At 39.8% G+C, this 27,621-nt stretch overlaps 1 protein-coding gene across 5 annotated transcripts in view; it reads right to left on the bottom strand.

Moving 5' to 3' along the window:
• pde4d (phosphodiesterase 4D, cAMP-specific) overlaps window positions 1-27,621 on the bottom strand; it is a 153,316-nt gene that overhangs the window by 33,951 nt on the left and 91,744 nt on the right. The window contains exon 1 of one of the 5 annotated variants that reach the window (XM_063896948.1): window positions 21,326-21,335. The exons of 3 other annotated variants lie outside the window; for them this stretch is intronic. Coding sequence is in view for 1 of the 2 variants with exons in the window: in XM_063896946.1 (XP_063753016.1) it covers window positions 12,166-12,257 (92 nt within the window). In the remaining variant the exon portion in view is untranslated. Of the gene's footprint in view, window positions 1-12,165; window positions 13,011-21,325; window positions 21,336-27,621 lie in introns of those variants that run through there. One more of the 5 variants, XM_063896946.1, reaches the window with a different exon arrangement.

Genomic DNA, 27,621 nt, shown 5'->3' with positions numbered 1-27,621 from the left:
GTACCACAAGAGTCAGCTGTGCAAACTTTGTATTAAGGGAAATGCATCTCAAATGACTAGTAACTGCATCTTCAGCCTACAGATTTTTAGAACAGATACTGTAGTAGTATATTATTATATCTCTTTTTAAAGCAGATGTGTTTGTAGATAGGACGGCGAAGGAATAAGAGCTTTAAGTGAAACAGAATTAACTGGGAGATAATTGTCTTCCATCTTTCACATAAGATTAGAAATGTCCTATCCTGTGCTATCTTTTCAGACACTTGCAACACTATCGAGATAAAATCTCACTCACTGCAACTGATAAATCTATCAAGTGTTGCGAGCTGTCAGCAGAGGGCAGTGTGCTCCGCGGAGAAAACGTAGAAACCATCAAACATCAGCAGCTCGAGCAGAGCCGAGACTCTCTGCGGAGTCACGGCTCCTGCTCGGCTCTGACAGAAGCAGCCAGCATGTGACAACAGCTCCTGTGTGGACAGGGAGGCTGTCAAATTCACAGACGCAACAGCAGACACAACAGGCCGCAACACTCACACTGAACGTCCGAACACATGCACACACAGACACACCGATGCTGACTGAAGCACGCACACTAGCACAGCATGTACAGCCAGATGAAATGCACACAGAGATCAATGCAACAAGGCTTCACAGATCAATTGCTGCCTCTGACAAGCACACAACCTGTAATATAAGCATGTGTCAGCTAGGCTGCCAGACAAGGCCACACACTGTCAGTGGCAGCGGCGAGCTGTGACGGAGCGCCAAGTGACGGAGACACTGACGTCACTCTGTGTCCCTGAGGCACAAATGCATACCAGCAGAACCACTGTATGTGAATGCTGAAACATGTACATACAAGCAGCAACAACTTTGTGAACACTAGGCGTGGGCAATAAAGCTCAACTGTGCATTTTGTATTTCGATTACATTGCCAATCAACCTGAAAAGGTATGTAGATACTCGAAAAAGTAGAGAAAGGAAGTAATTATATATATACAATTCTATATTTTAAAGAAAGGTAAAACATTACATTTCAATTCTGCATAAAAATGTATTATGAATAACCCATGAAAAAAACTGGATAGAGTAGTGAGTGATATATGAGTGTGCAGGAATGCAGACTGTGCAGGTTAAGTACAAAAGTGCATAAACAGCTAATGGCCTGGCTGATTGCCACAGGGATGGGGACGGCTTTGTGAAGCACTCTTCTCTCAGGACTGTCAGGGTCAGCAGCCTTGTTATGGGCTTAAGATTGAACATAGAAGCAGGAGTGTTAGATTTTTTGAAGTGATATAAGAGACTAACTGATAGAGAAGGGAGAGTGAAGACAGAAACAGAAGACTTGTCAGCACTGGATGTATCATTTAAAAAAATGATATTACTAGTGTATGGAATAGAAATGCTGGGTCTTGCTATTGACACTCAAATTAACAAATTAAATATATTAGAACATATTTCTCTCTCTCTTGGGATTGGCCAATAATATACAAATAAAGTTTCTATGTCAATGTCATTATATCATTCATTGATCCCTTTATTAGTTACTTACTTTTTTTTTTCTGACCACAGCTATAAGTGGCCTTACCACTGAATACTAATTACAATTATTCCATTTCCCAGTTTTTCATGCATTAATCCTTTAAAAAATGCACTAGAATTGATTTCACAGTCGAGACATTTCGAGAAAAAGTTACATCAGTGCATCCCCTGTCTCAAGAGCCATGGCAACTGCACTTTCACTGACGTTGCAAACAAAATGGAATATAATTAAATTGATTGGAAAATGTCCCTGGGCAAGATACTGAACGCCAAAATGGAGGCATAGTCATTGGTGTGTCTGTCTGTGGGTAACATGTTGACATGTAGTGTTAAAAAGTGCTTTCAGCTCTCGAAAGACTGCAGAGGAGAATGAAATAGGGGCAGTAGTTTGGATGAAAACACTGATACACTGACTGATCATCTTTTTCAAGTAAATAATAAGCAGTGACAGTTTTGCACATTTTCCCTCCAGTCAAATATTACGTTGGACTGTGAGGAAGGACCATGGCAGCATGGTTAGAGACTGAGAAAACCCCAACAGGACATGGGGGTAGGACTATCTTTCTTCCAATTTTTCAGGTTCAGCAGCGTCTCTCCAGCTCATTGGATGGATAAAGGCAACAGTGTGATGTAGCATGATGAACAATAAGGTATAACTGTGCCTTAAAGCTACTGCTGCAGCTAAGTGCCATGGCAACTGAACTTCCACTGAAGAAATAATTGGAATCTGATTACAATGATCTGATATTTGTTACAAAGTACGCACATCAGCAAAAGTGATTAAGAGACAACAATAGAGATGTTTGTGGCACTGTGTAGGCATCAAGAAAATAGTTCTCAGCCACTCTTCTTCTTCTTCTTCTTCTTCTTCTTCTTCTGTGTGTCAAGGAGCAATTCCTTCGCCTCAGACTGCCTTCACAGTCCCCTGCTACATGTATGTTTATGATGTGGTTGCCATGGTGACCCGGCAGAATTCAAAAACGGACAGGTAGGTCCTGACGACCAATCAGCCTGCAGTTGCTAAGGATAGAGCGGCAGATTGTGTAATGAGAAAAAGAGACTGACAGGGGGCTTCTTACAGGGTCAAGAAAAGAAGGATGGAGAGAAGCTACCAAAACTGATTGTTTTATTTTAAGTTTAATGGTGTAATAAATGTTGAGAAAATGATGAGCCCAAACATGGTAGAATGTGACTGTGGTTCATGACAATAGATGAACTATCGACAGCAGCCATGCTTGATATATATACCTGTGCTTTATTAGATCATTTAGCTGACTGCCAGACTGGAGAGAGTATTTGAGCTGGCTGAACTATTGTTAGTCTCACCGGCTCACGAGGACACAGAGAACAATAGAAAGCCGCCCCCACCACAGAAAGTCTGAAGTGTAAGCACTGAAAATACAAAAAGCTCTTGCTTGTGCTGTGCATGTGTGTTTTGCAAGTATCTGGCTGCATACTCTGTCAACATCAGTTTTGTCGTGACTTGTTAAGACTGGACAGTATGAATGTTAAAAACCATGAGGCAAGCACGAAGAAAGGGCTTAAAGGCAAGGAAACACTTTTGTCACCACAGCTCTTTCTCTCATATCCACCTCAGAAACATAAAAGCAGCCTACCAGTTTAGCAATGGGTGTATCAAACTACTATTGATTGATTTGTCTAACAATTATGTCTTCTGATATACAATTTCCCTATAAGGTTATGTCTTTGCTTGATCTTGTTCTTTTGTTTGGGCTCAAACCTGTCTAAAAGGGTTAATTACTGTAAAAGTCACTTGTTTATGGGAGTTACTGCTGTGATTGACTGAATTTACAGGTCAATGTGAGGCAGTGCTGTGTAAAGTCATGGACCTGTGGTTAATTTGTAAGCAGGAGTTTGATATCTCACAGAGTGTTTAAAACAGTCAACTGCAGTACCAGTACAAAGTCCCTCAGCCACAATTGCAACCTTGGACAAAGTGTTGGCCATAAATCTCAAAAGCAAGATTGTACAATAAATGAAATTTGTTGTACCCAATTGGGCTTACAACAAACCCTGAAATGAAATGTCTCTTTGGCTATGCCTTCAAATGCCTGTATGTGATAGTGTGTCTATGAAGAGGGCAGGTTCATGTTTATGATGTGTGTGTGTGTGTGTGTGTGTGTGTGTGTGTGTGTGTGTGTGTGTGTGTGTGTGTGTGTGTGTGTGTGTGTGTGTGTGTGTGTGTGTGTGTGTGTGTGTGTGTTTTCATTATCAGGGCTGCAGATCACTTGTGCAATGCTTTTTTTTATCTCAAAACTGCACATTGCACACTCAGTAATGGAGACTAGACACATTGTTGGCCCACAAACTGGGACACATTTTGATGAACATTTTAATGGAGAGATGAATGGACTGCACATTTCTCTCAATAGGCTCTTGGATCTGACACACGGTTCTTGCTGTAGTAGACTGCGTGGTGAAGCTTATAGGTTTAACTGGCAGCAGTCCCAGTGATGTCAAAGTAATCCCCCATTAAAACCCTGGTGACATCATTACACTGGTGAGTGTCAGAGCTCAGCCCTTGCTTACGGAGAAGTTCGTAGGATGGGTAATGGCCTGGCATATCTGTGTGTGTGTGTGTGTGTGTGTGTGTGTGTGTGTGTGTGTGTGTGTGTGTGTGTGTGTGTGTGTGTGTGTGTGTGTGTGTGTGTGTGTGTGTGTGTGTGTGTGTGTGTGTGTGTGTGTGTATGTGAGGGATACCCTAGCCAGTCAGTGCCAAGGGTGTCCTCGTCACAGTTAAGGTAATACAGTTTAAGAGGTTCCTCAAATCCAACTCAGGGAGTACCAGCATCACAGGGGATCATTCCACCATCTCTTCGTATGCAGATTATTCAATCCACCTTCCCAATCACACAACAACTTTAACCAAGAGAGTGTTTTATGTAATTGTGTAAATATAATTGTTGCTAAGGACCCCTTGAAATCAAGATAGTATATCTAAGGGCTGAACAAATTAAAACACAAATGCGAATTAGCTTTATCTTGGAAGGCTTAGCTGCTCTGAGTCTTTTCTTACTGCTCAGTTTTATATTTCATGAGAAAATAAAAGCATGTTGAACAAATGGTTGATTATGTTGTCTTTCACTCCTTGGAATGCTGAGCTAGTTTGACTAGTGGCTATTTAAAATAAAAATAAAAAATAAAGCTGATTCAAGTTGATAGATAGAAATGTTCCTACAAATTGGTGGTGCTGAAGTAAATGCTCAGAGACCCTCTATACGTTTATATTGTCAAAATGTTGCAGAAAAACATTTTCTTACTTATGTGCCTGTACTTATTTGCAGATCAACCTAAAAATAACCCTAACCTCAATAAAAGCACATTTGAGAGGTTTTTGAAGAGGATATTTGCAGCATAAATGTGTTGCTGGAAACAACAAATTCCCTGTGGGGAAAAGGGGTCAGTACTGGCTGAGTGTACCAAATAAAGTGGATGGCGGATAGTGGAAATTAAGTGTACTGTAGATATTCATTGCCGTCACAAATAATCTATCATTGTGTTCATTCCTGTCCTGCTGAGAGAGTGTTATTCTACACCCTGCAATGTGAGAGTCTGTCAGTCCGGATGGATGGGAAGTGTAACAGTTGGGTTTTGCAGGTGGGAGTGTATTTCCTCTTAAGAAGCACTGTACAATTGCATTCATAATTTACCAGTCCATGCAGTAATACAGAGGAAGGTGAAATATGTAGAGCAAACATTGCTTATAAACAAGCTTGGGTATGGAGTTTGGAAAGGAAGTCCGACACAATGCACTAATAAAGCTGGACGAAGGAGAAACGCAGATGCGAACAATTACTGAAGAAAACACTCAACTTTTTCAGGGCTTCATTTGATGCTATACTCTTCAGTTTAGCTCAAATACAGCACTGTGTTTGCCAATGTATAATACTACAATAAAAACAACTTGACATACACCTTTACTGTATCCTCACAGGTTTCCTCGCAGGCATTAGATAGAATTATATTGTAAAAGTAATATCCTTAATCCAGCAAGGTAAGTGTGAACGAATGTGTATGTGTACGAGTGTGTGTGTGAGTGTGTGCATGCTTGTGGGGACTCCCCCTTCTAGTCTAAGCCTTTCTAATCTGTTTGTATGCGCACTCATATACGTCATCATGGCAATCCTAATCACCGTCATTATAACTAGCAACTCCCTGCTGATTTAAACATCGTCTTGCTTCCCTGATTATAAGAAGTCTTTCTCAAAACGTTTGTCATGTCTAATGTCCAAAACGCAGACCACAAGGGAGGTGGTTGAGCTAAACACAGCTGACAGTTTTCTAAAAATGAGTGCAATTTTCTGGGATAAGTAAAGACACCTTTTGATATCAAAATCTTAAAGGGGTGACTAGTTAAGTTGTGGCCTCTCACTGAAGCAGCAGCCAAGAAATGAAAGCCAGATGACTCTTCACCTCCAAACACAAACAGAGACAGAGAATGAGGATTGATGCATTAACCCTTCAATCTTTGTGTATCTCAAAGAAAACCCAAGGGCTAGGCCTCTGAAATGTTTTTCTTGAAAACTCCACATCTTTTTGTTTCATTACAACTGTTTGTTTTATAGCTGCGGTGGGAGTTTGTGACAAGCAGCCCTGCTTTGTTCCTGCAGGAAAGGGCTTTGGCATGATAACATCTTTTGGCCAGCCGCAGCTTTTGTTTGGGTCAAATAGTGACGTACACGGCTGCACAGCGGCACTCCAGCTTACCACAGGGTGAGTAATGCTATTTCCTTCTTTCTTTGTATTTTATCACTGAATCAGCAATGGCATTTTAATATCAGGATAATTAGTTGATTCCGGTATGTACCAACTTTTTTTGGGTAATACATAATGACCTTTCAAGGTGCAGTGTCATAGTGGTTGCCAGGGATGCAACTAACAGTTGTTTTAATGGAAAAATTATGTAATACGTTTCTAATTAATTGTATTTAAATTTCCAATTACAGTGACAATGAATTTAAGAGGACATTCTTTGGTTGTTTCATCCATCCAGCAGTCCAAAATAAAGATGTTGAATTTACCCAAAAATAAAATAAAAGACAGATAATCAATCAAATCTGAAAATCTGAAAAATGATATGGCTAATTTATTGGACCGTTTTTAAATACTGGTCTTAAGACACCAATTATTAGCACATAAACACACCCACGCTTCTAATAAAATCAAGATGCACACTGTAATATTATCAAATTGAGCTATCACAGTCATTCAATACCTCAGACTGCACAGACCCCAAGCTAAAAGGAGGCTGTTATTTACCTGCTTTTATTCTACATTAATCAAACATCGCCAGTCCCTGCTCCCTTAGCTCCCAGCTTAAGCTTGTAAGATTTCTATTTTTGATTTATGCTGAGCTCATATAAGCACCTGCGGCTATCCCTTGCCTCCAATATGTCTGGCTGCCATGCTGAATTCTTATTGATGTGTCCATCTTACTGCTTCAGTCCTGTAGATGAACACATGATTGAATGCCCTATCTTGCAGCTGCTGTGGACAGGGCTGAGAGACAGAACAGGCCTTGACGAATAAAATTGAAATGAAATAGATATTTTAAATGAATGTGATGTCAAAGCTGCCTCTGGGCTTTTCAGAACTGTGGTTCTTGTATGCGTTGCTGTGTACTCCAGGGAGCAAGTTATGTAACTATGGAGTCATATAGACACAACTGTTGAAGCCAGTGGCATGAATGTCTTGTTGCCCTGTTTTTATACATTTACTAAAATAAATGTTATTCCATCACATGTCAGATTTGACTGAAAGCATGTACAAAAGATCTCACTGATTAGAGAGTCAGTGATTTCTCTTTACAAGTCAAAATATCCATGCAACTCATCACCTTGTGAGTATGTGTGTCATTATGGCCAAATGTCGTCTTGAATTACTTTGTTGAGGGTTTATGTGTGCAAGATGCAATTAAGAAACTTATAAAGTGTTTAGTTGGATGAAGATGAATTTTAAGTTCAAAGATGGGTGTGTTTGTAGCAAAATATTAGGAGGGGAGGAAGGGAGGAAAGGGCTATTGTCCAATTTGGCATTGCAGCAAGTTTATTATTATACTTATGATCATCAAATAGATACACAGGGAGATATGCACAATTTTTGTCTGTCTGGTGTGGGTTGGATATTTTTCTATATAGTTTATTATTTTTAATGATGCCAGTAGATCCAAACTGTGTTTTGACTTCTGCTGTCTGCTAATGTGGAAGTGTGTTTCTGGCTTTTAGATGCAGTAATGAGCAGTGAGAACACTGTCTCTAGATAATCACACCCTCCACTTCATCTCATCTGACCTAACGGGTAGGTTTTTGCATGTATGAGATGTTCTTGTATAACACTAAAGAATCAACTGTCAATAAGAAAACAAAAGCAGCATGTGTGAAACAGGATGATAAAGAGGACAGCCCATTATGGAACAAAGAGTCTGAATATTGTCAGTACTAACTGACTCAGTGTGTGTGCTAAGACAAACACACTAACAGCGAGGTGTCGGCCTAAATAAGTGTGAAATGACAAACTGAACATTTAGCAATTCCAAAGAGAGGATAATTGAAAATCCCCTAACAGAAAGAAGACGAGACAGAGGAGTCTTTGTGAGCAACGTGCTGCATGCTACTCTCTATGCAGATTACTATTAGAGCCTCAAACATATCGGTAAGAACATGTCTGTCATGCTACAAGTAGTTTCTTAATCAATTTAACACCACACTTCCTCATGGGAAAGCCCGAGTAACAACACATTCCAGTTCATTCTGACTATCACAGCTCTTACTCACACATTACAGAGCTTACTGTAATATTAAGTGAAACATAACCGGATGTCATAGGATCTGATATTCTACAGGAGAAGATCAGTTAACAGTCATATTTCATGTGGTCAAACTAGGCTGTCACGCCATGTTGTGTGTTTGACTGTATGACAGAGCAGTGAGCATTGCCCTGTCATTCTGCTAAGTTGTAAAACAGTTCTCAGACAGACTGATCAAAGGTACGTATTGGGATCATTTAAAAATAAAAATCAGGAAAGATAACCCTGTTTATTTTCAAAGGAGCCAAATATCAATAAAAGGGTAAAGTGCAATGTTTAGTGTCATACTTCAGAAGTTTATCTCAACTATATAAAATGTTTAAATCATTCAAAATTCATTTTGTTTTTACGGCCTGCAACAGTACTGTTCTGGTTTATTCTCACACTGTTCGGTGCTGCTTTAATGTTTAACACATTTGCTCTAAACATTTTAAAAACAATTGCAATATGTTGTATATATAAATAATTTAAAAATAATGACAGGGGAGCAGCTTAGCCTTACTCTTAGCACACAGTTTTTGACAAATATAATATTATCAAAATTGTGTGCTAGCATTTGGTGAATAATCCACAAACAAAGCAATTAGCAAAAAAATATTTTGAGTGTAAATGAGTGACTTGTTTGTTTTAACAATAAATATATAGAAAATAATTGTATCAGTCTGGTATCAAAATACACTTAAACTGGAGGAGGTGATGAGTCCTCAAAATGATTTTTATCCCCACATTTTTTCACACATACCAGCCTGGTTTCTGAGGGAGAATGCAGTGGAAGAGGAAGTGTGAAGAAGAGAGGGGTGTTAGACTGTGTGTTTCTATCGGGGAATGTAAGAGGAGAGCACCTTAAATAAGAGTAAATCAGCAAGACCTTGCATGGTAAACCGGCAAAGATTAATATTGGAGGTGAGAAATGCCTCAGTATCACACACACACACACACACACACACACACACACACACACACACACACACACACACACACACACACACACACACACACACACACACACACACACACACACACACACACACACACACACACACACACACACACACACACACACACACACACACACAGCGAGTGAAATCTTAGTCTTCTCAGAAGTGACAGCAGGTCTATGCTGTCTCAAAAAAGCCCATTTCAAAAGTCCAAACAAAGTAATTTTGAGTGATAAAAAGTAACCTAAAGTTTGGCTGAGTTTGACCCAGGACCGCAGAATCAATGAGGATGTACAGTGTGAAAAAAACCTCACAGAAATAAGATAGCAATGCCTCATGTCCTGTTATCTGAGCTAGTCACAAGGAGCGAAGATGGAGGGGAGAGTGAAGCTGGATGTCCTCAAACACCTTGCTTACAAACAAGCTGAAAAAATACCACAAAAATATATATCTTAACAATTGCTTATTCTGTTACTAAGTGATGCATCTATTAATTTCTAATCCCTGTTAGCTAAATATAGCCTTGTCTATCCTCTGCCCCTGGTCTCTGAGGAACTGGATTCACTTAATTGGATTACTACACACTTTTCATTCCCTTTCTGGTCAGTGTTTGATGCTGTTTCGACAATCATACATCTGAGTTCATTCTGTGTGCTGCTGAGGGCAACACCCTGTCCATTTAAGATGTAGGATGAAATGAGCGTGCAAATAATTGCTTCAGTCCAGACGTTCACTCTGGATGGAACGATTGTGTATGCGCACTAGACCTAAAAATCAATAAAAGATGCTGACTGTAACAATAACCCTATGATGCAGCATGGCCTGATGAGAGGGGAGGGGGCAATCATTTTCTTTGTTGTCCTCAATGCACTCTGGAGTGAGATGCACGTGTATAAATGAACCCAACATATACATTAGTGTTTAAATGTCTAAGGTGAGTGCACATATGAATGCACGTTAAGCTTAATACACAGTCCCCATACACTTATAGTAGAGTATAGCTGTGTAAAAAAAGAGAAAAAGAAGACCCTGTTTGACGCTTGAATGGAGTCTGACAGGCCCATCCCCCATTTTCAGAGACTAATGCTCGACTCTGACAACCATGACAGCCCTGAATTGTTGTTGCAACACTCACTACATTTGCTACATCCATCCAATTCTGCAACACAACACGTTCCAGCAGACTGTGATTCTTAATTTCAGACAGATTTCTCTCAAAGGCTTTTAGGAATTACAGCCACAAGGGACAACTGTATCGATGCAAATGCCTGTGAGAACAGGCCCATAACAGTAAATGCTATAACCTCTGATGTAGCATTTATTAACATGTACATTTTATTGTTTAGGGCTTATGCATTTCAATCAAAGCAGGAGGAGAGTTAAGCGAGTGTGGGTCATACTGAAATATTTCACAGTGAACCACTAAAACAGCCACTAACTTTAAAGAGTTAAACGATGATGTATTCAAATGACATTTAGAACTTTATACTCAAGGTGCTTTTCAGTTTATGTTTATACAGCCTGAGTTACAGCCGGAAATAAAGGAACAAGGATGTTTGGAGGTGTTCATAAAAATGGATTACCAAGGAATATTTGTCATTGCTTCCTGATGAGAGCCCAGCCCTCTTTTGCTTACTTATGTGTCAGTCTAAGTGGCTGGGTGAATATGCCTGTGAAGGTTTTTGAATGTGCATGTTTGCATAGAGTTCACCTTTTTGTTTGTATCTATTCCTGTGTTCCATTTACTTTTCGCACACTCGATTTCACTGTCACTGAAAGGTCAGCAAATGGCCCTCCGTATATTCAAGTCAAATTATTAGAAATGAATTATGTTATGTAAAATGTAATACCAAAACCTATTATATTAGATTATCAAGAACATCTCATACTCTGCAATATGAGCGGATGGAGTACAAGTTGTCCCACATACGGTAGATTGCATAGACATCTGCCCTAAAGCTCATCTTTCAACATCCTCCTGCCTTTACTGTACAATCATCATTCAGTGTAAAGGGAGTCAAACAGTGAAATATATTAAATATGGTGTGCACGTCTGTGCTTAGCTTTAAAACATAGAATAAAGGTTACCCAGAGGGCTAGGGCTGTTCGTGACTGAAAAGTAAAGAAAAGAACATGTGGTTAAATCCACACACACTAATGGCAAAGAAAACAAGTTGGACAGCAACATAACTAACCCTACTACGATGTGTTGAATGAGTAAAAAAAAAAAAATGCTTTATTAGCACAAAGAACTCAAATGACTGGAAAAACAATGTTTTGCTCAAATCCCAATGGCCCACTGTGATGTCATCTCTGAGTCCTCAGTATCCCTCCCAGTTTATAACGTAGCTTTGAGACAACTATTCCCCCAAGATACCCAGCCTTAGTATGAATAATCAAAACAACGCAGTATAAAACTAACTTTACAGCAATATTTCCAGATGTTTTTCATATTCATTTTGCTATTGAAAAGCATCTCAGCGTTACAATACCTGTGAGTGCTTGCTATTTGGGATTAGCACATAATTTGACCCACTTGTAGATTTAGTGTGGGAGAAAATGACAGGAAATGTCTGGCCCATTTAACAATAAATTTCCCTGAATACATCTGAGCTGAGCTGGGAAAAAACACTGGGCTTGGCTAGCCTGTGCTCTAACCACACCACAAAAACAACAGACCCGCCCACAAATTAAACTGCATGCCAACTGTATGTATTTAAAATGAACTCACATACATTTTCCTATATATAAAGGGAGAGCAGATAAGTCATTAAAAGACCAATTAAAAACACAGAAAAAGTAAACAACCTCACATGAAGGCCTATTTTTTTTTAAAACACTGTCACTTCCATTACTCACCATATCCAAGAGTGTCTTCTGAAAGGGAAATGGTGGCTGAGGTGCATCATGGACCTGTCACTGTGAACACCTGGACATTGTCCAGGCTTCATACTGCAGCTGGGTCAGGACCTACCTTTCTATCGGGCTATCTATCTACAGACACTGCCCCACAGTATCCGCAGGCCACAGCACAATATATAGTGTCCCATACTGCAGTCCACTGCTGTGATGTACCCATTCAGACCAGTCTTTCAGTAAGGAGCTCCTTAACTTCCAACCTCACTGGTTTGGTCCTAGTTCATCACTGTAAAAAGTGCCAGCTTACATCCAACAAGGCAATGTTAAAAAAATCAAACTACATAGCACCATAAAATCCATTGACTTTGTGAAAAGAAATAAACATCCCAATAAATGTGACAATAAAAAAAGAAACTGGTAGCAGAGTTGAGCCCAGTGTGAACTCTGTCTTTCAGCGGGATTCTCAGCAGTGTGAGCACACAGGCGGCCACCCAGCAGCACCAGCTAAGCTCTCTAGCTGCTGCTCTTTTTTCCGAGGAATTCTTCCGGAAAAGGTTTGGAAATTACTGTCCCACATCCACATGGTGAACTGGTTCAGGGACTCAGTCCTCCGGAAAACATTCCTTTTCCTGACAGGCAGTTGGAGAGGCAGCGGTAGTCACACCAGCATGACAGAGCATGTTACACACAGAGTCACTCACACGCTCACAATTGCTTTCATCTTCTCAGCATTGTCTCTTACTCTGCGTCTCCCTCTATGTGCTGCCCTATAACAACCTCCAAGGAAGGGAAGTGAGGAAACCGGTAGAGAAAAAAAAACAGTGAAGTGTCTCTTCGGTATCTCCCCTTCTCAGTCTCTGTCTCACTCGTCTCTCCCTCCCTCCCTTCCTCCCTCTCTCCCTCCCTGCTCGAGTAAGTGGGATGTCTTGACCCCGTGTAAGAGGTGTGCCTGCCTCTCAGTATCCAGTCAGCTAAACCTATTGATCCTCTTACCACATGCAGCTGCACTTCATTCAGAGAGGAACACGTCTGCACATGTACAATCTGCATACACGCAGGAGTGCACTGATTCACACCTAAAGCCTCTATTGCGTTAAGTTATATGGGCAAAGTGTTGACAGAAGTAATTCCCCTCATTTCCTCCCTTAAATTTCATCTTCCGCTTTACTTTTCTTTTTTAAAGTAATGTGTGTGTGTCTCCTTAAAGCTGCTGTTGCCATGTAAGTTTGTTTTCTGTTGTTGCTGCTCAAAGCACACCCTCTGTCTGTCTCCAGTGTCTGCATGCATGCCAGCGAACCATAAAATTTCAAACCGCACAACAAATGCCGTCTTATTTTTCTCAGTGTGTTTATGTGTGTGTGTGTGACATAGTTTGCGCGTATGAAAGTGTGAAAACATGCAGGGGGCCTCTCGTGGCATGTTTGTTTTAAGTTACTCGTTGTACAGGATGTCTTACTTTGGTCGCAGAATAATCCATTCCTCTGTTCTTACACCAGCTGCTTCAGGCCCCAGTCGGTGATCAATTTTGAAGATAAGATAAATCACAGCCTATCTGCAATTCATCTTATTTAATTGGATTAAGAGTGCATGTCTGTCTATGTAACACTATGTGTTTGCATGCATGTGTATTAGTGACTTTGTTTGCACATATCAATTTGCACATTTGGGATTAAGTGGTGTTGGCGAGGAAGTTATGAGTTGAGGTTAGGGTTTGCACACTGAAGTTGTGTCTGTGTGTGTGTTTAGCATTAAAGTCAATAGCTGTGGCTAGCCTGTTGCTGCGGTCTGAAAACCAGGATCCAGCTCTGCTTTTTACACACATCCTGCCCCAAACACGTCAGCAGCCTCCCAACTACTGCCAAAAGCCAAACCACCTCACAGCCTCTGAAAGCCTGCACCTTCAGCCACAACAGTCAGTGTCGAATAGGGTGGAGTGAAGTTGCATGTTCAGGAATCTGCTTGCGGGAACATAGAGACAGAAAAGCAGTTATCTGGGGGGATGTGGGTAGTTTAAGTGTGTAAACAGGCAGGTTTGACAGCTTAGGCAACACCAGGGAGAGCATTTTCAATAAAATGGGCCTTAAAGGTTAAGCAAGAATGCAGTTAGAAAGCACTGAAGCACCTGTTATTCATTATGTATACACACAGAAAAAGAAACAACAATCCAGCTGTCTCTTAGATAAAAAATGTTAAACAATCATATAATTTCACACAACTCATGCCGGACAAAAGTGGGGGCAGTAGTGGAATAATAGAACATACACTGTACGACCCTGTGCGTGTGTGTGTGCATGTGTATGCTATTACATAAACTGAATCCATGCTTTGGGGGCTGTTGGCCCCTGCTCTACTCAACACTGGAAAGCTAACTTCATGAGTCATCCTGCAAACTGAGAGAAAAAGCCAGGATGAGAGAGTTTAAAGGCAGTATCAAATATATATAGAAAGCAGGAGAAGGGGAGAGAGGGAAATAGAGAAATACAAACAAAAAGCAAAGCTGCAAAGACAGACGCGATTGATTAGCATATACTAGCATCTTTAGAACAACAAGATCAATGACGCTTTTTAAATTAGTTTTATGATGGGAAAAAACAAAAAAAAGGGGGGTGAAAGTGTAGCAGCAATAAATCAAGGTAAGATTGATAAGAATTAACTTAAAGATCAAATGCAGCCATGCTGCAGGGACACAGAAATACTGGAACAGCGATATGTGCCAGGCAGAAAGCTAACACAATGACATATTACCGCCATAAAATACAGTGTTAACCCATCATCATCTGTGACCCCTGCTTGTAAGCAGAACAATGATTTTCCATTTACAAAATATCACATCATATTTGAATCAGCAGGCCTTTTCCATTACATTAGTGGTCTGAAATAGCGCTCTGTAACTGGGCTTCAGAGGGAAAGAGGCCGGATTACTCAGCAGTACAAGTACATATCGATTTCACATGTACTGACATTTAGCAAAGTACTTTTCTTCATTCATCTGCAGATCCATGTCCAAAAAACACAGGCTGAACAACATCTGCAGTCTCATCACAGAGCTGCTCCAACAGCAGGGCCTGCCAGATGTATGTATGACGTATAATGAAACTCTTCAGGTCGAGAAAAACCTGAGAAGGAACGTAAGGTAAGCCTTGCTATAGGAACATCAATATATGAACTGTGTTGCATATTGATGCCTAGTCACATAATGGACTTCATATTCAAATAGACTGAAGTGAATCCCTCTAGAGACTGCCAGGAGAACAGGCCCTCGTTCACATATTTGTTCCTTTGAGGTAGGCTAGCTGTCCATCACTCTGCGTGTCGCTGTGGAAATGCCTTGGGCCCGGTCCTCCTGCTTGCCATTCACAGATGGTTATGCAGTGGCATTTGAGCAAAGGTTAACTGATTCCCCTTCAAAATCAGATTTTTGTAATTAGATCCCTTCATTTAATGGGGACACAGAGGCTTCAAGGGCCATTTGTAGAATGTGAAGAATGTTTAAGTGCCCAAAAAATTGATCACTTGTGGAGAGGCTTTCTGACCCTTTGATTAAAGGCAGACAAAAATGCAGAAGCAAGGGACTTTGGGAATTTCCCAAATAAAAGAATAAAACATTTAACATGAGCACAGTAAATAGTATCTTTTGATTTAAGCTCCTAAATCTTGTATAGGCATTTAAAAAAAACACATGTCTATTGTCTTAATATACCTAGCTTTCCATACAGTAGCCCATGATTTGATTAGGAAAATATATGACTGTGCACAGGTTGGATTTAGCTACATTTGACAGTAGTTATTAGGCACATATTGTGCGTAATTGAACTATGAAGTGCTGCAAAATATTTATATTACAAAATGAACCGCTTACGCTGTAATTGTCAAAGGCAAAAGGCACAGATAATTATGTATTCTCGAAACCCTTCACCGACATATAGAGCGTAAGGGAACATCACAACGTGTAGCGCTCCACTTTCACAAAATGCAACAGGAAGAGTACTAAATCTGCCCTCATTTTTTAATTTCTCAATCAGATGGTGAGCCAGACCCCATGGTTAAAAGCATCATGAATATGTGGTTAAAAAACACCACGTTAAACGGTGATATTTATTGCTATACAAGGAGGTGTTCCAAGAGTAAGTACAGATGGGAGCTAGATAAACATCAATGGTCCATACCCGAGGCCATCTCCGCTACAACGCCATCTGTTGAACACGGGTCTCCCTAACAGTGGAAGCAATCAACACTGCTCTTAACTCTGATACCTTCATTATCCCATTTTATGGACAGAGGGATAAGTGGCTTCACTGAAATCAAAAAACAAGTGGCAAATACACAATGTACTAACAAGGGTGTACGTGCAAAGTGTTTACATACTACTATTGATTTATTGCAGGTTTGGTATTTACTACTTTACGTCACAAACTGCATAGGTGTGTATGTACAAGTGATAAAGATGGAGGAACCACATATTCCAAATTCTCAGCTTTAGACGATATATAGTTATTCTTTAGGGATAAGATTATTTCTCTATTTTTTTAATTTCTGAATTATTTTGGAGCTCATTTTGTTATTAAAACAAGGGCACTGTTAAGGGTCACACACCTGACCTGCACGCTCTTCCCCAAACTTACTGATATATGAATGCCAGTCTGCACACGGAAGGACTGATTGTCAAGTGCTTTGTGAATTTCCAGCATTGTACTTTTTATCTGCAGCCATCAGAGAATAAATAGGACCAATCACATGCTACATTGCACATTTCAATAAGAGAGGAGTGCATTAAAATCCATTATGTATCTCATTAATGTCACCACCAGTCACCCTGCACTGTTACTATAGAGACAATACTCCGTGACAGATGAAGCTGGCTTTAAGTGAACACAAGTGATGTTTGGTGACCAGACGGACATTCTTAAAAATGCCGCTGCAGGTAAAGCACAGGTGTAAGTATCGACATTAATACATCTATTTAGTTTGGTGTTTTCCAGAGTGATTAAAGGAACAGAGCCATCATTAATGGAATTAATTACACATGTGTTTTTTTAGCTATGACAAGTTAAAAATGTGAACTGTAAAAAATGCACTGTGGGTTGAATTCTCAAACCTTTTAACAAAAAAAAAAGAAGAATTCAAAGTTGTTTAATTGTTGCACCTTACAGAGATAATAAAGAAAAACGACTACCATCATTAGTAAAGAATCAATAAAACATGAATTTGGCCAAAAACATTTTTTTTTTTTTGGTTGAATTACCTTGCTCAAATTCTAAATAAAACTACATATCATTTACTGGGCTATTACTGACTTTTCTCTGCATGTGGATACTAGTGTAATTAGTTTAATGCGTTAAATTAGTCAGCTTTAAATTACAACTGTATGTGTTATAGTTTTTACCTATAAGCTAGGGCCTTGCACTAAGATAAGTTTGTAAATAATGTAAACATGTGACCAATTACATTTGTTTACAGATGTGTTAACAAAAATAAATGAGTGCTAATAGTGCATACTGATGTCATAAACAATATCAGTGCTACAGCTACCTGTTTCTCAATCTGTGTAACACCGTTGTATAGATCTACACTTTTCTTCCACTTTTAGCCCCTAAATATCTGTATCCATCCCATCCAATGCTTTCTGCACCTCCATTCCCAGCCATGGTGTCAGCTCTGTTGCTCTACCCCCTCCAAAAATAGACTTTCCTGCATTGCACCAACGTTGTGTCACTGGTGCAGCCGAGGCGCTCGACTGGCTTCCCCTCCACTGGCTGACTAGTCTGAGCCTTAATCATGGCACTGGATAGACTGAGTGTGTATTTGATTGAGATTAGTGATTCCTCTGGGGGATGATATGACCTAATGATGACCTACGGCGATACACTAATTACTGTAGGCTCAAGGGACAAACAATGCTGGCTGTTGAACTGCATGAATGAAAAATGATTTAACTTAGAGCCCTGATCATTGTAGGCATATAATTGTTAGACCGACTTTGTTGTCACCAAGTTTAAACATTTGATCATTGATAACCAAACTAATAGTGCAAGGCCATAGTGGTGATTCAATTTATTTTTGCGGTGCTAGCATGTTAGCTGCTAGTAGGCCGGGGGGGGAGTTATACTTTGGCGGCCGTTAATATACCTGGGCGGCGCGCCCAAGTAAAGTCTATGTGTGGGAAACCCTGCTGTGTATATTGTCTTTATATGTACTTCATAACTGTGCCTTTGGCTAACTAGTTTTATCAAGTTGAATGAAGATTTGTGTGGTACTATTGACCATCTTCTTATCTTATCTTATTGAACAGCTTCCAGACCTAGGGGTGAACAGAGTGAGTTTGTCTTATGCCTAAAGCCATGCTGCTAACATGTACTCACATAGAACAAGTAAGAAAAAAAGACATAGAAAATATTCATTCAAGCTATTGAGATAAACCTGAAAATGGGGTGACTATTTTGAAAGATAGTGGTGTGATTGAAGTTCATTGCTAAGCTTTTCTCTCTTGTTTTTCTATGACTGCCCTAGATTCCATTAAAGGGCATGAATTATGAAGAGGGTACAGAATGTGGGAAAGAGAATTGTGGGGGACTTGTGTGACATTAAACTGTTAAAGTAATTACAGGTTAGGAGGCTATAAAATTATCTTACTCTGAAAATGGCTCAGTCTGTGACATTCAGTCTCCACACTGCGGAAGAAACCACCAAACTCCGTCACACAGACCAGCACACGCCCTTCCAAATACGTGCACATTGGGCACATATTTTAGAGTATATGCATGGTTATAAAACAAATTCAAATGGGCATTGTGAATGCAAAACACAACACAAGTTGAAAACACAATATATATGTATTTGATTTACAAAGTTTAAGGCCTAAGAGTATCACAGTGAAGAGCAGCTGTTTGAACAAATGTAATATTACTCAATGTGTGTATGTAACTGATGTAAGGGCAGATACATAAACAAACACTAATATGGAGTGCTTTGAAATGATAAAGAAAAGACTTTCCAACTGAAGAATGGAATTTAATGGAGGAATTTACTTGAAAATGTGTCAAATTTCTATTGAATTAATGACAAGCATTGAAACCAAATAACAATGGATCATATTGAGTGATTTTCAGATCTTTTAACATAATATTGCATGTGGGAAGGCCACCTATACAGATATGTCCTAAGCCTAATGGATTACCATTAAGAAGCCTTTAGAGTAATTAAGTCTACATTGTAATTGATTTGAGAGCCTGAAAAATTAAATAAATGATGCATTATTGTGAAATGTAACTGGGCAAATGAACTAGTGTTATGCTAATCATACAATTCTGCACATCTTATATTCAATCATCCCACTTTGTAGCTAGAACCAAAAAAGAATTCTCAATTTCTGAGAGACCTTATTTCCCAGTGTGCATGTGAGACAGATGATAACTTCCTTCTGTTTAATAATTGATGGTTGATAATCTTTTTGTTCCAAGACAGTATGAAACAATAATTCCTTTTTACTGCATTTTAAAAAGCAACTTCAACATTTTAATTTGACTTATCCCAAGAAAATACAGTATTTCTCTCTGCTGTGAATGGGAGCAGTTTAACCTAAAACGGGGTGTTAAATTGTTCTTTAAGAATAGAAACAAATGGGAAGTAATTAAATGAGACTTAAATATGGCTAGGTAAAAATGGTTAACCAATGGCAGTTTGTCACCAAAAGTGACATGAGCACTTTTAAATTCTTAAAAAAGCAGACTGCTCAGGTAGATTTTTTTTGGTAATCACGTTAACTACAATACTAGAAATGCATCTCTCACTAAATAATTAGCATTCTGTGTTTGCTTCTTGACTGAATTTGAGAGGAAAAGCTGAAGAGCATAATGAGATTGTCTTGCCACTCTTGTCAGCTGCTGTCATGGCTCCCATGACATTTAAAAGTCAAACTTTCACCCCAATTTCATCCACACCTCACCATCCCCAAATTAAATATGTCAGCCCACTAGAACCCCCAAGAGGGAGGTGGCTTCAGCAAGAGATGAAAAGAGAAAAAAGAGAAGCCCAGAGAGGAGAGGGTTTGAGTAAATGTTTTATAAGATGCAGTGTTGTACTCTACAACTGCAGATGAGAAGGAAGGGGAAAAGGAGTTTGGATTTTAGGGAGTGACGTGTGTTACATTTGTGTGAAACCTGTGTGAGGCTGGTACAGGTTAAGGTTGGCAGGAGCAAGAATTACGACATCCTACACTGAACTGAAAGCAACTCATTCAGTCTCATACACTCTGCTCTCTGTATAAGAAGCAAACACTGTCGTCATAGTTGTCACAGTAGCTGATGAAATGTTGAAATGGATCACAATAAAGTAAACATGCTATCACACACAAACTGATCAGTCCTGAAACATCAATAAAGCTGACTTGCCAGTGTGTGTTGTACTTTTGCATATGTGAACTTGTGGTCAAAAACATTCAAATGTGAGAGACTGTGTGCTTGCATGTGTGCACAAGCATATGGATATGCCTCTTTGTACCATCTGTGTGTTTGATGTAGTTGCAGGCTCTAACAGGCAGGCGACTGCGGAGAGACAGAAACCGCAACCCCACATTTCTGTCACATGAGATCAAAGAAAAAACCTACTGCTTAACGGGAGACTATAAACTTTTTAGTAGATATTTTTGCTAAAAAGGACAGAAATGTGACCTCTGTGGAAAATAATACAATGAGAACAAGCACTAAGCAAAACCACCGGGTATTCAGCCTCCTGAAGAGAAGCTGAGGAATATTTCACGCTCGGATATGTTATATAAAGCTCCCTGTTGTTTAGAGCGCTAGAGGAATTATTCCGTAATGAAGTGGTGTACCCACGCTCTAACAACATGATCATTTTTTACTGTGAGAGATTAAGTCTTACCAGAACATGATCATAAAACTGCACTCCACTGTTGGCTGGAGAAAATCTGGATTTTTGTCACACTATGCCATCATACTCCAGTTTAAATTCCAGATAAAGTGTTGTGTGAAAAAACAGGTACATACGGGTTTATCTGTGACTCAACTATGAAGCTTTTTTACTCGCAGCCATGGCTCCAGTCCAATCAAACTGAAACCTGATACAGAGTGTATAGAATTACTTGCTAGTTTAACAGAACCATGCAATACCAAAAACAATTTGACAACCAGAATTGGGTTCTTACCACAAACCGATTCTCAAATCCCCTCCCACATCTCCATACCATCATGAATTTATAATGTGAACTAACCAATAGGATTTATGCAGAAATACAAGTACATGTTCATCTCCAACAGCCATTCGTCAATGTTTGACGCCCACACATTTCTTCATGTCACACGTTGTGAGCTGCAGGTGTCCTGTTCTGTATGTGACTGTACACAGTGACCTCTACTGCGGAGGGTGCAAACAAATAGTGAGCTTCACCACAGAGATCAACAAAGTATCATATTACTGCTAATAAAGCTGTCCATAAAGGTAATGGGTATGCCATGCTGACAAACACCTGCTCCCACTGACTGTAAAACAGCTGCTTCCTAGGGCAGAGTAATGTGTAGTGGGCATCTGGCGAGATATAGTTGTACCATTGAGTTAAATGAAATATTAATCGCGCAGTAAATTTACCCATTTTTGAATTCAATAAATACATCTAATTTCCGTAATATCAGAAAAAAAATGCTTGAATACATCTGTACATTTAGATTGTATTAGAGTAAAAGAATCACGAAAAAATAACGTTCCTAAATATTACAGATTTAAATTCATACTCCCCTGTTCCTCCTTTCCAAACCACTTTCTCTGTATATTTTTCTTTATAAGAGAAGTAATGAATCCCTGGTGCAGAACTGAATGCTCTTAACACTGACTGGTTAAAAGTGAGTACTCTAGTTGCGACTGGAGCTCTATCAAAGGAAGGTATGCTGCAGAGAATGAGTGGGTGGGAATGGATTCACAGGAAGAGAGATTTATGTTATACTACAAGGAAGACACAGATGGAGAGATACAGAGAGAACGAAGCAGAGACATAATTAGCGAATGAGAGAACAAACCATATTCTGATTGGCCTCTACAAGTTGCTGTCCTCTGCATTGTGGCGCACACTTTCAAGCTCCACATCAGCACAAAATACCCCCCTAATCCCAACCTAACACTTCACTAAGGCTCGAAAAATGCAACACTCAAAACATGCATATACAAAAACAAAAAGGAGAGAGGGATGAGGAGGGAAGGGGCGAGAGAGATAGAGAGAGCTAGAGTTAGAAAAGGGCAATAGTGTGAGAACAGCATAGTTACATAACGGATAGAGGCAGCATGGGAGCTACCAGAGGGGAGCTCCTGGGCTTCTGCAAGTCGCAGTATGACGCATTGCCGTCACACACGCACTCACACACACCTACATACATACACACACGCTCATTGCAGTAAATGGCACACATTAATGTGTTCATATAACAGATGCCACTCCAGCAAACGTACCATAATCTAGCAGACGACAGCAGGAGCGACAATCCATAACACAACTGCCGGACAAGAAAAAGAGAGAGAAATGCAACTTGTACAATTTGACCCATGGAAGTTTTGATTGAATTACATATTAAATCAAAACAGATTTATAAGTAGCCTTCGATCTGTTTGTTTATAGCATGGAGTCCTAAACTAATGTATTGGCCTTTCCTTACCAAAACAGAAAAAGACAGAAACATGAACAGATTTGTGTGATTCTGAACGCTGGGATTAAGGAAGTTGTGCTCAGCTGGATTTCTTGTGCTAGATTTTGAGCTTTGCAGAAATAGACAAACTTACTTAGATCTTTTTTTAATATGGTTGCACATGTCCCTATCAACAGAAATAAAGCTAAACATCCATCTACTGATGTACACACACATGTACATGGGGCGCCCAGCTTACAGGTAACTCCAATACGCATTTATTTCCAAACATTTTCAACCATTGAAGATGTTGTGTGGGAAGCTCTTTCTTAAAATTATTTATTAAAGGCTATTGATTGCAATGGCAACACAAGGTGTAAAACCCCAGCAGTGTGGACTATTTCTTGTATGTCAGAAATGCTTCAGCACAGTGATTATTTAATGTTTTGTGTATCATATCTTGAAGAAGAATGTTAAGACAATGATCATCGCCCAAATTGTTTTCAGCGCCATCCATCTTTCTATCTTTATTTTGAACTGACTCTCAACATCAAACATGTGTCTCTAACAATCAATCCGCATAGCTATTTTTACACCCAAGGCATGAGTACAGGCACACAAACTCACACACATACACACTGCAAAACAACCCTGGGCTGAGGCGGGGTAGATTGATGCGCTACGAGGAAAGCAACCTGCATTCCTCCTCCCATCTGGGAATGTAGAAGCAAGCTGCTGCAGAGCACTTTGCACTAAATACAGGAAATCAATATCCTGCAAGTTAATGAGATAGACCCCCTAACCTCAGCATCTGATTAGATAAACAGATTAGCAGCAAAACACAACACCACCATTAGGCAAAAGCAGTTCGGGCTCATACTGATCATGCCAGGCTTATTAAACGAACTGGCAACCTTACAGTAGTTGATAAAAATAAGAAGACATCTTATTATGTGGCTGGTGCCTGATTCTGGAAGATAATGCTGTATGATTTTTTATTATTATTCATCACTAGTGTGTCTGCAAGATCAATGCTAACGGTTTTGCAAGATGTATGAAATAGTCAATTGATGCAAAAGATTATTTAATAAAACTACCAAAGTTGAGTTTTCAAGTGTTTGATTGCCATAAATATGTACTTTTCATGCCCATATAACACAAAACAAATGTTGTGTTACCTTTCAAGCCATCTCATGTTCAGATAAAACCTCTGCTGTTTTTGCTTTTACTTACCTAGAAAGAGAAAAAAGAGACGGAGGGAACATAGAGAGAGGATGGGTAAGAAGGCAGAGAGAGACAGAAGTTATCAGGACAATCTATTGACTGCAGTGAGATGTAATTTGTGCTTTAACAAGCATCGGGGCACATTGTATATGACTCCTGACCTGAGTGGACACACCATACACACACTCAAACACACGTAATGAGAAGACTGCGAGTGTTTATCAATATTCTGCCGCGGTGAGAAAACTACTCATTCTCTCCATTCCAGTGCAAGCCTATTGATCAACTCAAGTCTCTCATATTCCTTTCTCCCTTTGTGAATTACATGTAGAATCTGGCTCACGACTCACAGATGATGTCAACACAACTAATAAGGGGTTATATAAGATTGAGCCAGGGAGGAAAATGACAAATCTCACCCCAGTGACACTCACATTACATCAAATTAAAAGCACATATCACTTAAGTGACCAACACACACTTTGACATATGCTGGGGGGACTACATCTCGCAGTTGGCTTTGAGTTTTGCTAAGGATGTAGAGGAAACAGGATGTCTGTGCTAACCCATTACACTGGTCCCGTTGTGTCCCTGTGCAGGACAACTAGCTTTGTTCACTGCTCCACTAAATAGAACCAGCCTTATATGACCGAGATATTTATCTAGTTTGCTGAGCTCAAAGAACGTTATTGCCTTCCATAGTGAAGACTTTGGCTCCGCTTTGGAAGGCAATAACATTGTGTATGTATTTTGTATTTTACAAACAATTGCATACTGTCAGCCTGAAGCAGGTTGAGTAGTGAATTGGAAGTGACATGACTGCTTTTTGATACACAGATAGTTCAGAGGCGAAGTGTAAAAGCCCTCCAGGGTCTCATCATCAGTGTGGTTTTCAAAGCTGGTGTCCATTCATTTTTGTGCAATGAAGCCTATTGTGTTGTTCCCTTTGTCTTGATTCCATATTTGTAATCTGTTATTTGATTGAATTAGTGTTTTGTACCGTCTCCCCCTTTTAAAAAAAAAAACAATTTCTATCATTAGCTGCATAACATTTATCCATGTTCACATTATCTAAAAGGGTTAAAGACATGTTAAAGTCTCACTTTGTTGTAACTACATAACCTGTTCACATGAAATAATTGCAATAAATTGTTTTTTTTTACGTATAGCCAGCACACTGATTTAGAATGGGGAACGGACCGTTTCTCTTGAACTACTTAGTAGCTGTCCATTATCAGGAGTTAATGGACACCCTGCAGTCAATTTAGAAGACAGTTTGTATGAACCAAAGTATATAGAGTGATATAAAATAAGTGAGGATTTATCCTTGATGCCAACACCTGTAGGTACAGTATATAATACAAATCCATATTGGTATCAAGTACTAATTGTAGTAAGTCCTCAGTCTTTCAATCCGTTAACCCCCCATCCATCCCCTACCCGTCTATATCTTTCTTTCTGTGTTCTCTCTCTTGTTGGTTGCTGGCAGACAAAGCATGAAGATGTTATCAGAAAGGCATACTCAAAGAAAATGCAGCTAAAATACATATTGCGCACTTTTATGAACACAAACAATCAGTGGTCAACAGAGCAGGAAGGCCAGGCACATTGGTATGATGATAAGCCATAAAGGGCAGACACACAGACAGGTATGGAAAATAACTCAATTGCTCAGTTGGCTTGGAGTCAGCTGCAACAACATTTGGCTGTTAAATATTCCTTTAAAACTCCCCTCGACACCCACTGTTAATGTTGACGCTACGAAGTAAAAGTCACAGACATAAAATATGGATATTTACACATCTTAAAATAATGAATATCCAGGGCTTTGCAATCCATACCACATCACTTGGCTGGGCACAGTATTTTAATACCGACTTGATGATTTTCACTTTGCTTTCACAGTAGATATTGATCAATTATTGCAATATATTGGTTTTCATTTATCAAATAACTGAGCAAATTACCATATTTTATCACAGTCTAAACAGTGGGCCTACATATACACCTGCAAGATTGGCTCCAATAAATAGTGGCTTAAAAACATAAACCAAATGGAAACCTTTATTATTTACAAATGTCCGAAAATGGATGTGATCAAGGGGCAAAAAAAGTCTATTGACACATTTCTCTGTCTTCAAAATGAAAAAGAAGGAAAATAAATGATGGCACCAACACATGATTAATTTATTATTGGTGTGAACATATTATGCTCCACTATGTCAGCCACGCCTAAACCCATGTGTCCACTGGAAACGCTTCATGACTCATGAAGATGGTCATTACTGGGACATTCAATGAACGATGAGTTCAGTACCTCCCTCCTGCATCCATACCATGCCAAAAGCTAGGCTGAGAGCTACAGTGACTAAAGCCCATTCTGCTCCTGGACTTTTGCATCCAGGGGAAAAGGACGACTCTCTCCGGTTAGCTGATTCTAATGAGGCCTGTTCCCGTGGTGACTAGATTCTCGGCTGGTGATTTATGGCATCACATAGTCATCACCTCCGAAGCGTCTGGTCTGAGAGTGAATGACGACAGCTTGTGATCGAGAACAGCTGCGGAAAACAGGTGCGTGCTTCTCATTACGGCCATAGCGAGATAATGATGGCTTTTAATCACTAGTCCCAGAGAGGAGAGAGTGCACATGTGTGTGTGAGAGGAAGACAGCGTGGAGTTACATGAATAGACATGTGCATTGTTGTACATTTTTGCTCTTTTCATGATGGATTTGCGTGTGATTTAGATTTAGGTTGATTTAACACGGCAGAGGTCCAGGCTAAGACCAGAGCTGTATTAACCGGCCCTTGGCATCACGTCATTAGCAAAATTGGCTCCCAGGGAAAGCAAGTTAAGTGTCCGTAATGTACGAGCAGCCTCTCTACAGTAAGCACACTTGTGTTTTATCGTCAATACCACAATGAATGCACCAAAGACTGTAGTGACGCAAAGAGTTCTACTACCGCATCCTGCTTTACCACAATATAAAAAACATCGTCCGTGTCTTCTGGCATGGATTTAAAACCCTCTTATCGTGTCTTTTCACTGTCCTTTCTATGAGGCATCAGAGGAAGAAAAACAGAAAGAATGATGGAGGGGGAGGATGACGTAAAGGGAAAAAAAAGGCAAGAGGAAGGAATGCAAGTCTGAGGCCTCACCTCTAAGCAGTACTCGCTTAAGAACTTAAGCTCCACAACAAACAAAGATACCAGACCGGAGCTGTAGCAGCTTATACCCCACGACTCGCTCTACAATTGGGAACCCACCAATAGCTGCTTTCCCACCACTGGCAGGCATTGCTAGTGCACTGCTTTTACACAATACTAGCAAACATGAATATGCACGGAAACTGAGAGAGATGCACACTGTATGCTTACAAACACAAGCAGGTAATGCGCTCATGCATACGTAGAAAAACATGTGTGCACATGTTCATATACAGACAGACAATTTCTCTTTGTCTATCTACGTGTCAACGTGCAAAAACATGTCCTCATACCCAGTTGCGCTGTATGACCACATTCTGTAGGTACAAGCCTAGCATAACATCAACAAACATATCTGAAATATTTCAAGAAGGGCTTACTACATACTCAATTAGTTTTTG

Source organism: Eleginops maclovinus, chromosome 12 (assembly GCF_036324505.1).
Source record: "Eleginops maclovinus isolate JMC-PN-2008 ecotype Puerto Natales chromosome 12, JC_Emac_rtc_rv5, whole genome shotgun sequence".
Classification (NCBI taxonomy): domain Eukaryota; kingdom Metazoa; phylum Chordata; class Actinopteri; order Perciformes; family Eleginopidae; genus Eleginops; species Eleginops maclovinus.
Note: the sequence above shows the minus strand (reverse complement) of the source record. Positions and strands in the feature narration are given on the sequence as shown.